At 35.9% G+C, this 17,079-nt stretch overlaps 1 protein-coding gene across 2 annotated transcripts; it reads right to left on the reverse strand.

Moving 5' to 3' along the window:
* Positions 1–870: 870 nt before the first annotated feature.
* Positions 871–12,164, reverse strand: LOC114170278 (kinase superfamily with octicosapeptide/Phox/Bem1p domain-containing protein). 2 transcript variants are annotated; one of them, XM_028055760.2, is made up of 9 exons: positions 11,904–12,164; positions 8,333–11,296; positions 8,159–8,242; positions 3,427–3,579; positions 3,116–3,279; positions 2,675–2,822; positions 2,470–2,592; positions 2,020–2,107; positions 871–1,256 (listed from the first exon to the last, which is right to left on the reverse strand). In XM_028055760.2, the coding sequence occupies exons 2-9, from the start codon at positions 11,120–11,122 to the stop codon at positions 1,063–1,065; spliced, it is 3,744 nt and encodes a 1,247-aa protein (XP_027911561.2). In that variant the 5' UTR covers positions 11,123–11,296; positions 11,904–12,164; the 3' UTR covers positions 871–1,062. The 2 variants fall into 2 exon arrangements, with proteins under 2 accessions (XP_027911561.2, XP_027911563.2); XM_028055762.2 differs by having other exon boundaries at positions 8,333–11,110; positions 11,904–12,160.
* Between the last annotated feature and the right edge of the window lie 4,915 nt (positions 12,165–17,079).

The raw sequence follows: 17,079 nt of genomic DNA on the forward strand, positions 1-17,079 counted from the left end.
CATCCAAAATCCTCAAGAATTAGGGTTGAAGTAAACATCTAGGAACAAGGCTGCCGAAAACAATATTCCTATCAAAAAAGGCCCATACACAACATAACAAATTTGAATTCAAACAATGTGCATAAGTAAATGATTTACGGTGTTACTACCTGCACCCTATGAAATTTTTTCCTGCACCTCATCATAGCTTTCGGATAATATTTAACCCCAAAATCCAAACAACTTAAAGGAGACAAGTTTCAAGCACTGCTGCATTGTGAGAAATGAAAATCAGAAGTATATTTAAGGCCACTCCCACAATTTCTTTGTACATACCTCAAATATTTAAAATGATCTTCTAAAGTTTCCATGATAAAATTTCTGAAATAAAAGTTCCGAAACTTACAAAAAAAATTCCAAAATAATTTTTCCGAAATGAGATTTTCGAAAAAGGTTTACGGAACTCATGTTTTGGTATGAAATTTTGAAACACTCCTACATGAAATATGTTTCAGAAAGCTTTTTTGGGTATGAGTATTTTTTTTTTCACATTTTCTCTCTTCTTCCCTTGCAGGGTTCTCCCACTCTTCTTCCTCTACACCTGCAGTGATGATGGTGGTTGTGACAGTGATGGTAATGAGAACAGTGGTGGTGTGGTGCAAAGGTAAAGGGTGTTTGAGTCTTTTTCTTTTCTTGAGGAAATGCAGTTAGTATTTGTGGGGTGTAGAAAGCAATAGCCTATACTTAAATGAGGTTACTTCCCCTTTAAGATGTCTAGCACATCGTTAACACTGCCCTCTAGATGAGTAATAGTCACTATCTATAATAAAATCATTGTTAGCAATTACAAGATTGGAAAACTAAGAAACAAGAAAAACATTGCACACAATATACAGAAACTAAATGACAAATTTTGCACTGGTGTTGAAACATTGGTATACAACTTTGCATAGTGTAGTATAAGATTATTATGTTAAGAAAAAGAAAAAAAGACTACAGTATATAAAGAACCATACTTGTATAAGTTACTTCCTTGGATGACCATTAAATGACAGTATGAATGCCAACTTTACAATGTAAAACTCATTTAGAAGTTTTATGGCCCTGTGTTTTGGTTTGACTTGCTGCTGCAGACATTATGCGCAAACGACTGGCAATTTCTGTGAAGGATGGTCTGACTGCAGGATTGGGAGCCCAGCATTGTTCCATCAGTGTTCTCCATTCAGGATCACAGTTGCTAGGGATGGTTGGCCTTAATGTGTTATTTACAATTCCACCTGTAGGGGGAGACACAAATTAGTGATCGGTTCTACACAGAGATCCTTTTTGCATAAATTTTTCCATGGACTCATGTATTGAAGTAGACTAGAGATATGATCAAATTCTAGTATATAAATAAGTACGATTTTCATTTTACAAATTGATTCTAGGGTTGAAATAGGTTTAAAATTTACCTTTTAAGTACTAGAAAAGATTTTAGTGATTGGTTCCACACAGATCCTTTTGAAGAACTAGAATAGAGTGTTGATCAAATTATAGTATGTAAATGAGTATGAGTTTTGCCTTACAGATCGATTTTGTGAGGTTGAAATGAGTTTAAAATCTACATTTTAAGAACTAGAATAGATTTTAGTGAATGAACCACAAGTTTATGGACCCTCCAAAAGTGATTCTACTTTACCAGTCAAATAGAAACCAATTCTTTGAACATCAGTTTCTTTTTCCAAGATTAATTCAACCAAAATGGGACCAAACACAGATAGTCTAGAAAGTTAGCTAAAAACAAACTTGTTATGTATGTTTGACGTGATTCCAATGGAATTTTGTGATCCTTGTTATGATCCTACTATTTAGGGTATTTTACAACCTTACCCGTCTTTTACCCGATCCTATGCATAGTCTCAATTTTAACAAAATCTCAATTTTAACAATGTTGCTATATTCTACAACTGTCTAATGTTTGTTCCTTGAATACAAAGTGTCAATTTCAAGACGACACAGAAAGACTAGTAAGGATAAAAGATGAGAATAAGATATTACCTATAATTGCACCATAATGCATGTTGGCATATGGCTCCTCACCGGTAAGAATTTCCCATAATACAATGCCAAAGGAGAACACATCAACCTACAGAGAGATAAGGGTAAGAAACTAAAATGAATTTCAACAATTTCCTTCCCATATACTACTGAGATGTAAACTACAAATATCCCAGATGAACAAAAGATTTTCAAAGGTGGCAAGAGAATGAAATAGGCGAAATTGAACGCTCAAAATTTAAAATGGTCAAATAAAAATAATTCAATAGGAACTTCCTGAAAACCAGAGTATTGTGAACTGGTAGTGTTTTATTGACATGTGAGATGAAAGAAATTTCTACATCTAGAAAGAGAAATGAATACTAGACCACATTTCCTTAGTTAAATTAAATTTCAATTGAGTCATGTGATTGAAGAAAAACATTTTATACAGATAAGTTGAAATATTACCTTTTCTGAGACCTTATTGCTGCTGCCATTCAGAAGCTCTGGTGCCATCCAAGGTAGTGTCCCACGCACACCACCAGTAACCAAAGTATTTCGCTTAATTTTTGATAAGCCAAAATCACCAACCTAGGTAAGAAAATTTCTCAGTCAACACAAAAAGTGATCTTCCGTGCTAATAGAAAAATACTACCAGACCCAGTCTACATACCTTGCATATTGGACGTAAAGGATCTTTCAAGTTTACAAGCAAATTGTCACATTTTAAGTCAAAATGCACAATGTTTTTCGAGTGCAAATATTCCATTCCAAAAGCAGCATCCATTGCAATTATCAGCCTCTTCCGACGATCAAGATACCTAAATATAAAATCATTGTAAGAATCTTGAACCAAAATCATTTAAAAACAAAAAGGACTGGACATATAATTTAACACTCAAATGCTCTTGCTGACTCAATAAACTTTGGTAGATCCTATTGGCGGTCATACAATTATACCAAATCATGAATTTTTCCCAATAAATATTAATGCATTCTATCCAAGAAATAAGTTGCAATAGGACAGCTCTCTTTTCAACAAATTTGAGGCAATAGTAAGCCATAATCTTATGCAATATAACACAGATGCAAAATCTATTTTCAAAAGCATTACCTATCCTTGCGAAGTAATACATGCCTAAGAGAACCATCCACCATATATTCTGCCACAGTGGCCATTGTACCACCTGGTCCATGCTGTACCACACCATAAAATGCAACCACATTTGGATGATGAAGCTTGGAAAGAATGTCAGCTTCCCGCCAAAACTCCACAGTCTGAGAAAAGAACCAAATATCATCTCACCCCAAAATGTATCATGGTTAAAGAAATTCAATGACAGAAAGAAGAATTTTTCTTATTTTATTTTAATGAAAACAAAAAAATAGTGCATCCTATACAACATCCATTAAATAAAAAGTTACCAATCTCTCTTGTTCAGATGACCGACCAGTGAAGCAGCTCTTCTTTATTCTTTTAATAGCAACATCTGTTCCTCTCCATTTTCCATGGTACACGGTGCCAAAGGTACCAGAACCTAGTTCTCGCAGCTCCTCAAGATCTTCATTCTTAATGACCTACCAATTTGCATAGAAAACAAAGAAATAGATGAAGCAAGAACTAAATATTTTCAGGTTTCAGGTCAAGCACTACGGCACGATATAATGTACACATTCAAATTTTGTGAATACACACATACAATATAACAGACAAATGGCCAAATAAACAAACTTTACAAGGTCAAAAGAGAGAAAAATTCTAAAACAGCACATCTTGAACAAGAGGTTTATTAACTTGTCTGTAAAGACAATGAGAATGTACATGTTAGAGAAGCTAAATATTTTACAAAAATATGTGCCAAAGAATGTCAGACTACATTTAGCCCACAAGAGGAAGAAGTATCGACGAGAATGATGAAGCAGAAGCATGGTGCTATAACATTTAACCAGTGCATTTTTTATTTATATACAGGTTTAATTAGATATATTCCTTCATTAGGATTAATTGGTCAATGTTTCCTTGTTTGTGGTAATTAAGTCCGATTTGATGTCCATAAGTTGGGCATAGCATTTATGATCAAAGTTGTATAAAAACTGATCCTTGTGCTCTTCAAATTATCAGAAAATGATACTCACTTTTCCCCATGTTCCAAGTCAGTATTAGCTTGCTCAACCTTGGGGCTCTGCATCCAGGGTAAAACCCTAGCCATCCTGCTTGAAAGTTTCCTTGATTGCAATCACCCCTAGCTTACCTTAGTTGAGGACATCTTTGGAGGGCTGTCTTAATTGCAGCCTCATGGTCGGTGGATTAGTCCCACAACGAGAAATATGGCCTAAATGCTTATAAAGTTTGGGCAGTCCTCACTTAAGAGGCTGGTTTTGTAAAAGTAAGTTAGGCCCTAAAATCAATTTCTAAGACATCTTCATCGCATCAAGCTTAGGCAGCCTTCATTATCCTTTCCTTCAATTGTTAAAATAAAAATTGGGAATAATATTTATCAGCCAACACATAATCACTTCCATTGTCAGTAAGTACCTACTTGCACAACCTTGTGCTCTATAACCTCCTTAACTGTTAGAATAGGCTTAAAATAGGCTTTACTAAAAAGCTGTTTTGTGCTGTACCTATCTCTACCTAGGATCCTAGAAATGCCTTTACTTGTTTTTTTCTCTTTCCTCTCCTCATTGTATATAAGAACAATCTAAAGTTAATATATAAATATGACAACCTAAGAGAGGAAAAATTAAGCTCTCAAAAGAATATTGTTTCTTTTTTATTTATGTCGAGTGAGTATCAGAGCAGGTCAATCTTGCTCTGCCTGTCTTAGTCTTGTCTAGTAAAGTCTCACTATTTCTTCCTTAATAAAGATTTGTTTCAGTGTTTTAATCCTTCTTTGTTCTCTCCAACTCACACACCTCAAACTTTTGTCTCCTCTCATATACCTGCTGCTACACCCCACAGCAGTCTGTCCCTCTTTTGAAACTGGTGACCATAATGTTCAAGGCAGCCCTTCACTTGTGTCACCCACTGTGTTAAAGAGACTCTAACTCCTCATCCGCTTGAGTCTTCTGCATCCACTGATTTTCTTTCCCAGAACTGTTAATAATCATCTCATGTAAACCAGGTATAAGTCTGGATTTTATAATTCGAGGCTACAGGGTTTCATAATACAAAGCTCAATTAGTGGCTAAAGGGTTTCATCAAGTCCGTGGCTCAGACTTTTCAAGAGACATTTTCTCCTGTTGTTAAACCTGCTACTATCAGACTCATCACCACTCTTGGCCTCACTAGTAATTGGAAATTATTTCAGTTGTATGTGAATAATGCTTTTCTTAACGGCTTATTGGATGAAATAATTTATATGGTGCAGCCCCCTGATGTTGAAGAGAAATCTCTTGTTTGTAAACTCAACAAGGCCCTTTTTGGCCTAAAACCAAGCACCCAAGCAGTGGTTAGATGGACTAAAACTTACCTTTATTCAGTTTGAGTTTCAAGCTAATAAATAAGACCGGTCTTTGTTACTATACAAGACTCAAGCTCACACTATTTTAATCCTCCTCTATGTGGATGATATTATCATCACTAGCAGCCTATGATGCAATGATACTTCAATTTGTATCACGTATCCATATCCGATACTCTAGAATACTTTATCGATACTTACCAATGAAGTATCTAATTTATAGTGCTAATAATTTTATGATAATAATAATTAATAATATTTTGTTTTTGAGAATATTTAATACATATTATTTTAATTTGGATTCACTCTAGCAATCACATATTTATTGTGTTTTTAAGATTTTTTTGTAAATTTTTCAATATACATATATCACGTATTGTATCCTATTATTTTCAAATTAAAAATATTGTTGTATCAGATACATGTTATACACATGTCGTATCCGATACACGTATTTTATCTGTGTATCATAGCTGGCAGCTCACCCCAACAAATTCGGCAGATTACTGGACGTCTTAACTCCACATTTTCTCTGAAACTGTGCCATTTCGACTATGTTTTGGGTATTGAGATCAAACACTTACCTGACAAATCCCTTTTTTATGACTCAGAGCAAGTACATTAGAGATCTCCCACACACGAATATATGGCTGATGCTCATTCTATTTTATCTCCTACGACCTCTACAGACAAACTGTCTAAAAGTGGCGGTGAGTTATTTCAGCATCTAACTCTTTACAGATTTGTAGTTGGAGATTTACAGTATGCAACTAACACAAGACCTGAAATTAGTTTTGCAGTTAATAGTCTGCCAATTCATGTCAAATCCCTCAGATTCTCATTGGGTGGCTGTCAAGAGAATTCACAAGAGGTATGCTAAAAGAAGTTGAAGAACATAAAGAAGCTCTCAATTTTTTTAAACTCTTAGATCATAGCATATTCCTTAACTCTCCCAGAATATTCTACAACCCAAGAGTCACCCAAATCATGTGGGACAAAATTTATAAGTTCAGAAAGTCACATAAAGAGTTATTAACCACCACATGTGAATTTCATGAGTGTAATGATGGTTGTAACAACTTCACATGGCTTTCTACTATAATTCATGCACTACATCTACATGTGCTTCTTGGAGATGTGATGATGAGCTTTTTCTTAATATTAGGAGTTAACTACCATGTGCCTTTCTCTAATTTTAAGAAACCACCCATGTGCTAGGATTAATTAGGAGTTAACTAAGTATTAAACATAGGATTAGTTGAGTTAACTTTAGCTTAAGCTATCTTATGTTTGCATTTGGGCTTCTTCATGTTTCTAAACACTTGAGAGGTGTTTTCTCCTCTTCAGAACCATGGGATGCTTCTTACAGAAGAGAGTCAACTCCTCTTGTAAAATCACTTTTGAGGATTGAATGAAATCTTCCTTGTGAGTTCACTTTGAAAGTCTTAAGAGTTCTCTACTCTTGTCTTCATTCTTATCTTGAGAAGCTTTCTCCGGTATCGAATCTTCCTGCACTTATCCTTTGGGATTCATCACAAAGGTGGCATATTCTTTCTTATTTCTAAGTCTGATCCATTTTCTAATTTCTTTTGCAAAATGTTTCTGTTTTACATGTTTTTAATTGGGTTTTGGTGAGATACAAATTTGAATCACCATGGGACATGCTTCCACAAGCTTCTTCTCCGACACTTCTTGAGTTGATCAAGATCTTATCATCCTCCTAAGCTCCACGTAACTCCATAACCACTGCCACTGCCAGCATTATTTCTTTCTTTCTTCATCTACCCCTTCAATCTAAAATCTCTTGTGATTCAATACCCATAGGCATCGTTACGAGATAACAGAGACTTACAATTCTTGCTACTATTGATCCCATTCTTGCTTCTATTTTGGCATGCACCACGAATTGCTCCCAAAATATGGGAGCTCTAATACCCGTTGATGGATGATAGATACCCATTAGTTAGACAATTAGGTTATGACAGCTGGGTCTACAGAGTATTAGATATTCTTTAAAACCTTGGAGAGACTCTGAAGATAAATATCGCAAGTTCTAATTGCTGTTATGACAGACTCTACATCTGCACTAAGCTTTAAATGAAAAAGAAAAATGTAAATTAGAATAACATGATGAGATGTCCAAGTCTAGATTATATGGATCCAGATCCAATCAACTATTATTACCAATACGCTTCTGAAATCTGAAGAATCCAACTCAAATTATGTAACAACTGTAATAAAGAAGTAACTAAGAACCAAGCTTCAATACATCATATCATACCCATATATATATATATATATATATATATATATATATATAGCGGGGGTGTCAAAAAGACAATTAAGTATATGTGATCAACAGAGATACAACCTTATGGGTACACACATTATATTGTTGCAACCATATATAGAAAATTGTCATATTTGAGATTTGTATCATATGCAGTACTCAATCATATCTAATAGAGTATACTTACTCAAGTATACTCTAATAGTTATAGTTATTCCAGCATGTTGATACACACACAAATAATCCATTTACACAAGGCAGATAATCATTAACTCTTTGCAGCAGGTGAAAGGCTTCTTGGGAAGGCAACAGAGCCTCCAGTTTGCCCAAAAATATCAGAACATGTTCCATGTATGAAATAAAGTATATAAGAAATGTAGCATACATAAGAACATGATTTTACCTGCACAGTACTAATGTCAATATCTCCCAAAGAAGGATCAAGGGGTGGAGGTAGGTTGCTATTTTTCACATCAAATTTGCCATCCTAAATTGAAGCAAAGATCTTTTATTATTGGAAATGCAGATATATACAACCTTACGCAAAACGAAATAAAATATGAAATTGAAATAGTACCTCAAACTCTGACCCTTGCATTCTTAGATTTTCCATCATAGCATCAAACTGCATACTCTCATTGTCCTTAAGTTGGGATTGATTATAATTAGACTTCAGAATGGTAGTTTCAGTTTCAATCCTTAAATGCAAGTCCTCAGGATTTTCTTCATTAAATTTGAGATGGGAATCTTCATGATGTAGGGGATCTCCATCAGTTGTTAGCGGCATAACATGATGTGTTCTACTATCTTCTGTTTTTCCTATCCCAGGTGGAAAACCAAGATGATCTTGATCAATAAGAGAGACATTATCAAGCCCTTGTGCTAATTTATGAAAATATGACCATCTTTTGGGTTCATGATTTTCCATATTTATGCTTAAGCCTACTCTATCTCCAGACAATGGATGCAGACTGGAGGGATCTTCTCCATGTATTGCTTTAGAAAACATGTCTGAAAGCAATTCCCGGGGAAAACGATCATCAATGTCAATAAGAATGTCCCCTTGAGATTGTTTGGAAACAACATTTTGGGGGAAATCTTGATTAACATCTTTAGTTACGCTCCCAGTTACAGATACAGGTAGTTCTTGCCCCACAGAACCATCATTAGATTCCTTCCCTGAGGCTTCACCCCAATCAATCTCTGGAAGATTGGAAGCTAGATCATCAAGACGCTTAGCAGAGGAAACATGATGCAAAGTAGGAAGATCTGATTTACCATCTTTGGTTTTGGTCTTGGTTTCAGTTTCATCAAACAAGGGCTTGGTTTGGCTATCTTTGCGATAATTTTCAGTTTCAACATCTTTAGTTCCTTCATTACTTGACAACACTGGCTTCAATTCAGGGTCTGTGAGCTCAGATAGTTTTGACTTAATAAGACTGTTTGTATCAGGCAACGGTTTGCTCATATGATTTTTGGAAAACCCATTGTCAGTGGTATGGCCATCTGCATGCAAGGGCTTTTCTGTATTAACCAATTCGTCAGTTGGATGCAAGTTGCCCCCAGATTCTATTACTGGGTCCTCTGGGTTGACATCAGAAAGTAAATCTGACACATGAATTTGAGAACTGTGTGTGTCATCTGACTTTGAGGAACGATTTAGCAACTCTACTTGCTCCCTCGGAGTTCTTTCTGAATAGTAAACTCTTTCAGGAAGTGGAGGAGGATGAAGACAACTCAAATCAATTGCATTTGGATGGGAATCAACATAAGTCGGAACAAATGCACTGCTAGAAGTAGAAGACAACTCTTCATAATCCTTGTGCTGAACCTTTTTTGTTGAAGGTAATGAAGATGGATGTCCCTCAGGCATGGTAACTGCAACCGATGCTTCAGGAAAATTACTTTTTAAGCCACTGTCAAAGGTTTGTACGGGAGCTGGAGACGTGGTTTCTGAGGTTAAAACTTTTTCAGAGTCACTCCCTTGCTTAACTGAATTATCACTTATCTTTTTCACCTGCATTGCAGATAACTGAGAATTTTGAATTTGTAATCCACTAGATAGATGGTCTTCATTCTGAACCCCTTGTTGATTGTTAAGCAGATGAGGAGCCATGGGAATAAAAGTCTCTCCAACAGGGTTATGAGTGGAATTAAGGCCATGGTGAACAAAATATTGACGACTATATTCCCCAAATTGAGGCATTTGGTCACCATAAGAAAGTTGATCAAGTTCATAAGAATTTGAGGCATTTGGTAGAATTGCTTGTGAAGAATGAATAGTCAATGAAGGATCAGATTTGTTAGTCAAGGGAGCACTGGCACCTACAGATTCTACAGCAGCTCTATTATTAGTCTCTCGATGTGAAGTTTGCCTTTCCAATTCATGCAGATCATCAGCTGAGAAACTGACACCAAGTGGGGTTGAGCTGTTTATTGATCCAAAGTCCATGCCATTAACAGCAACTACATATTGGACCTCAGAGTCATCACTAATGCTGCTGAGAGAAAAATGAGCATCTTCCAAATCACTCATTGAGAACAAAAACAGCCTAAGCTTTTTTGAGCGCTCTCTATCTTCTAGAAGATTACATTCCTCCATCATATTCTGCAAATCCTCATCAGACGACACTGATACCAAAGCATCAAGATCTTCCCCAGGAAGTTGATATTTTAGTACATGAACCAGATTATAGATTAACAATGCTTTCTGCATAAGCTCCTGCCAAGATATGTCCTTTCTTAGACGAAGAATACGAGTTTGACCTCCAACATACCTTAACTTCCCATCACTTGGTCGTGGTAATATTCTGCCACCAAAGCTACAAAGACACTTCATCATTGTCGAGCTGTCAGAACCAACAGAAGACCCATACCCACGTACAAATCGACTATTCTCTTGATTCAATGAAACTCTTGGTATTGACCGAATTGACCCATAATTGCTTCTGTCTCCATGTAAGGATGTACTCGGTCTGTTAAACTCTGTCGGACCTTTCTCAGTTTTTGATAGCACAGAAATGTCTGATCCACTTTCAGAAGCTGCATGGTTGATGCCTAAGACACCTTTCAGTTCCATGCAACCAGTTGCATAATTGGAATTGGAATCACTAACATTTGAAAACATGGGCTTCCTGAGATTCACCCTATCTCGCATGAATTCAAGAGCAAATTCCTCACCTGTCTGTATTGAATAATTAAGTACCGGTTTAACATCTGATGTGCTATAGTCAGATGGTCGTCTAATACTATGCATGCCATCCATATGGTCCTGAATTACTGATTGAGATCCCGGCTGGAACTCCTCATTTCTAGGTTCCATGCTATTGCATTGAAGATGTTTGTAAAATCTAGACTGTTCCATCATGACATTGTTTGTAACTTCTTAAGAGAACACTTCATTAAGAAACGAAATAAAAAACAAGTTCTAAACTTCTAGTAATACTTGGACACCAAATAAATATGTTACGAATTGAAACTTCCAAGATTAGAGCAACTCCCATGCACCAATGAAACACAACTTAATTGTACAGCAGTGGCCCTGTGTGAACACAAATTAAAATGCAACAATACAATCACTACAGATGGAAACAAATGAAGTACACCTCTATGGTGGAATAGAATTTGCTTAAAGATAACATTAAAAATTTGCTAAGATGTAACTACTAATTTATAAAGACAGAACAGAATTTGGGCAGTAGAACAACTTTATTTGGTGGAAAATTCCAGCTTCCTTTCCATGGCTATAGGACCATTATGCCTCTCATGTATGGTCATAAAACGAACATCAAACTCTCTCCCTCTCTGTCTCTCTCTCACACACACGCGCACGCAGGCACAACGAATTTGATATCGAATCCTAATTTGGGAATGACTAGTATGACACTACATCAATGTCACACGCAGTACGCAAGATGACAAGTGAAAAAATGTTGTTTAAGTTCACTAAGTTCTAAATAAATTGCACTCACACATATAGTCCAGAAACTAGTCAATTTAGTCCATCTCATTTTAATGTAATGAATTTCATTACCATTCAACACACCACACAGACACACGATCAACCTACTTCCCCCAATCTAACCTTTTACCATAAAAAATAAATACGGCAAAAACTGATAACAGAACATGAAAATTTATCTGGGTACCTGATGAAAGGGGAAAAACCCGTCCTTGTGTTTGCTGAAGTTGAAAAGGGGAAAGATTGAAAATAAAAGTACGAAATTTGAACCAGAAACAGAGGTTTCAAGGGAAAATGAAAAGAACCCACTCCAGGTTACTCACGCTTTCTCCAATTACGCTATCTCTTCAGAGTTTGCTCCTGCTTCGACCCTTTTTCCCGGAAAATGACTGCGCTCTCTCTTTCTCTCTCTAGAAAACAGAAAATTCCTTCTCTAAACATTTCTCCTTCCACCGCTGTTGTACATAGTTTTGGTCATTCTACGAGTTACAAAAGTACCCTTGCATGTTTGTAGTTACTACTGTTATGCCATCAGAACGTGTGACCTGGCAACTTGGAAGGAAATTTGTTTATAATGAAATGGAACAAAAAGACAATGGTTTCTCCCTTTATCCTTTTTAAACAATTAAAAAGAATTACATATTAAATCATTTGACAAAAACAATAAAGTAAAAAAAATAATAAAATATCTAACATTAAATACTTTTAATATAGTTTATGTATTTATTTTATCTAAAAACAAAGAAAAAATATTTGTTTATTATTGTTATTACCCATTAATTCAAACAGTACATTCATAGTATTTTTGTTTTGCTTCTACCTTAAATATCTCGTTTCTAATTTTTCTTTAGTTATGTTTAACTCATCAATCCAAACAAATCTCTAATCCTATTAGGTAACATTGGATTAATCGGTCATTAATTCACTTAATTGGACCATTGAATAAACTTGGTAGGTATTTAATGAAAGAGGTGATGGCAAAATAAAGTAAGGGGTTATATATCTTTTTGTCGTTTCACTTTTAGTGAAAATTGGAATTAGTAACTTTAAAAAAATTTGAACCAATTTAATCTTTAAACTATGTATGTATGTGAATTTAGTCCTTTTAACCAAATTTTATTAAATTTATTTGACATTTCAAACACATTTTATTATAGTATTTTAGTTTATTTACACTGTTTGATACATGTTCGTTTCAATGTTAGTTGAGAAACACGTTTGAAACGTCAAATAAACTTGAAAAATAATTGATTTAAAGGACTAAATTCATACATTTCTAAAGATAAGGGACTAAGTTGGTTCAAGGTTTTCAAGAGAGACTAATTCTAATTTTTACTAAAAGTTGAAAGACCAAAAACATATTTAACCATAAAATAAGGTTTGGTTGCATGTTAACTGACACTTCAAATTTATTTGTTTTAAAAAGTAAATAAAATTTTAATAAAATAATTAAAATAAATGTATTTTTAAAAGTTAAGTCATATTAAAAATAATTTTAGTTTTAGATGTAATAATGTAGGTATATTTGTTAAATACATTATTTAGTATTTTTATTATAATGTTTTCTTTTCTTTTTAAATAAAAATGGTTTATGTCATAAGTCTATAGGTTAAATTTATCTAAATTTAACATTCATTCGCATTCGCATTCACCTTTGGTTCTCATCGTCGTTAGTGTGCTTTGTTGGTGTTGCTCATGCTCTGATTTGGTGGCTTTCGTGCTCTGGTTCCTCTTGTGTTGTCACTCTTGTGGTGGCTCGCTCGTCGTTGGTTGAGATCGTTCTACTCGTTTAGGGTTTTGGTGAAGCATAGTGCAGGCAAGCTTAGTGGTACATGATTTCATGTGTTCATGGTGGTAGATTTGCTTTAGGCACGGTGGAGCTTGTGTTCTAAATGGTTGTGCTAAAAGTGCGGTGGCAACATTTTTCAAGGATGCTCGTGATGCAAATATGTTCGCAATGCAATGATTTCACATTGGTGAAGCTTGTTTTCGCTCCGATTGTTAATGTTTAGAGAATATGACAACAATGACGCCTTTTCTTTTGAAAGCAAACACTACTTCCAAGCAGAACCTGACAAGTTGTTCTTTTGTGTGTAAGAAAAGAAGAAGAAGAAAAATGCGAACTATGAGGAAGTACATTTCGATTTAGAGAAGGAAGAGTTAGATTGCAAATTGATGTTAGACGAGGAAATTAAGGAAGGGCTTGATAGCATCATATGGAGGAGCAAAGTGGAAAGTGTTGATTGTGGCTTTTATATTGATTGTTATTTAACCGGTATAGAAAGTTTTTATACCCCTGATTTAATATTGATTCCAGAACTAGTATAAAATGTCTTTTTTAACCGGTATAGAAAGGCTTTTCTTAACTAGTGGTTATATGTGACTAGGTAGGATTTTGCAATTTACAACTTAATTTGAAAGCTATATTGTAACCTATAATTGTTTGATCGACTACTAAAGTAGAGTATATGACTCTGAATAAGACAAATGAAAGGATTTAGATGAACTGTCTTTGTAGCTCTATAATGTTCCAATTTATGTTCCTATCTACTATCTGGATATACCAAGAAAGATGTACAATATAATGAGGCTACTACGAACTATTTACTCATGGGTGGAGCAAGTTCTTCTATTCTAGTTCATGGTTTCTCTTGGCTATATGGTTCATCTAGGAGAGAGATCGAGCTTCAAGAAATAGTGAATGGTCTTATCAATACACAAATGTATAACTCCCCTGGAATTGGGTTCAAGCTTTCCCTAACACCAGTGCATTAAAGAGTTTTGGCCATGGTTATTTTGGCTATGTGACTTTAGTTCTACACCCGAGGCATATCAGGACGAGGTAAAAAAAAGGATAGTTTTTGTAACATCCCGACCGGATATTACGAATTTAAATAATAAAATAAAGAAATAATAAATAAACTTCATTTATTGAAATATCATTTCCCAAAAACGCGGGAAATTTAAAACTATATTTCGTCACAAAGTAGATCAAAATCCATACTTATAAAACTCAATTACAATATCAAAGTCTAATAATATAAAAGTTTACAATTTATTTAAAAACTATAAAACTTAAAACTCTGATAAATCTTTTCTTCCATATAGCCCACACTCCGGCTCTATGCCTCACCAGATTCACCTGCAACATCATCTGCTCCTGTGTACTGCGTACACGATCATCGCCAAACACAAGCAGATAGGGTGAGCTAACAGTATATAAAACATATACAGATCGGATATAATAACACACAAACATCAAAGGAACTCCATCCTTTGATTCCAACACCCATGGCCACCACCATTTTATCCATGATCTACGTCTTTAGATGAATACCTCTAGATGTCTTACTGCCTCACCTACAAGCCACAACTTGTAAAACACGTGCGGGAACCAGCTACAGACCATACTCTGTAACACTAGGTGGAGTTCCCAATAGGAACATAATTCGTAACGTCCCAAGACTACCAAACTCGTTAGCCACATACTAAGGAGGGCAATCTATCTGGACCCATTCGTACGATCAACAACTCGCATACTCCCACCGGCAACACTCACCAACCCGAGCCACAACTCAAGAGATGTCATTCCAAGTCACAACTCAAGGAATGCCACGTGTTTAACCCCTATCCTGAGCCACAACTCAAGGGATACGTTCTGAGCCATAACTCAAGGGATACGTTCCGAACCATAACTCAAGGAACACCAGCAAGTCAACCTTTAAGGTATCACCAAAGCATTATAGATCACGCACATCAAAGCAAACAATCGCTCTGCATTTGCATTATCACCTGGCGCTGCTCTTGAGTCACCAAGCGAAATTTGCTTCCAGACCGCCTGGCGGGGGACACGTGTCGTCAAGCGCCAAGCACCTCTGATGCCACTATTTTCGCAGTATCGCCTTGAGGGACAAACCTCACCGCCAGGCGCCACACGCTCTAGAGCTCCACTGATTTGGTAGCTTTTGCCTGGTGGGTCAATTACCACCGATAGGCGCTACAGCAGTACTTGCGCATTACTGGTTTTTAAGCACTCATACAACTTACAACCCCAAACCTAGGCATCAAAGCCCATAACACTTTCCACCAAGTGATTTCGTAAGTGATTTCTTAACTATGGTTCACTTTCTATTCAAATTTACCAATCCAATTGTACTAATACTAGACTCGCATAATTTCATGTGGTCTTATTCCCAGTGTGCCATCACCAAATCCTACTATATACACTCCAACCTTTCCTTCTATATAACCTCAATCTCAAACCAACTACCAATAATAGGTTCATCATGCTCAAGCTTATAAATATATCTCAAGTACACTTAGCCAGCTCCGTGGAGACAATTTCCTTCTTACATTGCAATATGCCTAATCTAGTTATTTCATGTTTAAATTGTAACACCTACTGCACTATCATGGTTGTCTCTTCCCAATAATAATCACATAAATTCATACTACTAATTTACACATATCATCACCAAAGACATTTTATCCAACTACTCCTTCCAACTCCACAGGTAGCAATAACCTGATACACCAGAATCCCATAACCATCAGTAATTCTTGCAGCCACGCAAAAATAAATGTCTATGCGCTAGCGCCTAGCGGCAGGCCCCGTGCCACCAAGTGGTGCATGCATTTCTAGGCAACCTAAAATGGCTCCACACCTGCGAAGGCTTCCAAATTTCCCAAGTTTTTCCTTTCTCTGCCTATTTCTATCAATTCTCACACGGTTTAACTTATACTCATACTAGTGCACAACCCACACACATTCATTAACAATTTCCAGTACAATTCAACCACCAATTAGTCTCGTAACATCAAAACCACAAATTTCCAAACCTTAAAAGAATAATCATACAATTTCATCCAATTTAACCTCCAATCACATGTAACTCAATAACGTATGACATATAATCATTCACCAACATTTAGAACTTCCTTCTTCTCCGATTATAATCATCCCAAAAAACCCCAAAACACCAAGAATTAAGCCAAAACAGCCCGCGTTTCCTAGCGGTAGTTCATCACCGCCAGTCAGTTCAAACAAAACCCAAAAACTAGGTGAATCAGGCATGCGTCACCTGGCGGTCAGGATCATACCGCTAGGCGGTTCCAGGAACCCAGAGTCACGCAATAAGGATGAGTCGTTTGACGACAATTCATCACCCGCCAAGCGATTTTTGGAAAATTCCAGAAAACACAAAATATACACAAATTGGGCAGAGTATATGCATCCAATCATCATACATTTCATGCAATTAATAATACGAAATAAAAAGTACGATTCCAGCTCCCCTAACCTGGATATATTTATTCAAAAGACAATGCTAGAGTTTCCTTTTGAGGTTAGCATGTGACTCCCT

This window comes from Vigna unguiculata, chromosome 11, assembly GCF_037176805.1.
Source record: "Vigna unguiculata cultivar grain cowpea cultivar isolate G323 ecotype 2 chromosome 11, ASM3717680v1, whole genome shotgun sequence".
Taxonomy (NCBI): domain Eukaryota; kingdom Viridiplantae; phylum Streptophyta; class Magnoliopsida; order Fabales; family Fabaceae; genus Vigna; species Vigna unguiculata.

What these genes read in the sequence shown, in the direction of transcription:
- LOC114170278 (XM_028055760.2), bottom strand. Translation starts at nt 11,122, where the DNA reads ATGATGGAACAGTCTAGATTTTACAAACATCTTCAATGCAATAGCATG. An exon ending in CTTTACGTCCAATATGCAAG is followed by an intron (nt 2,593 to 2,674) that starts GTATGTAGACTG and finishes TTTCTTACCTAG; the next exon opens with GTTGGTGATTTTGGCTTATC. An exon ending in GCAATAAGGTCTCAGAAAAG is followed by an intron (nt 2,108 to 2,469) that starts GTAATATTTCAA and finishes ATCTCTCTGTAG; the next exon opens with GTTGATGTGTTCTCCTTTGG.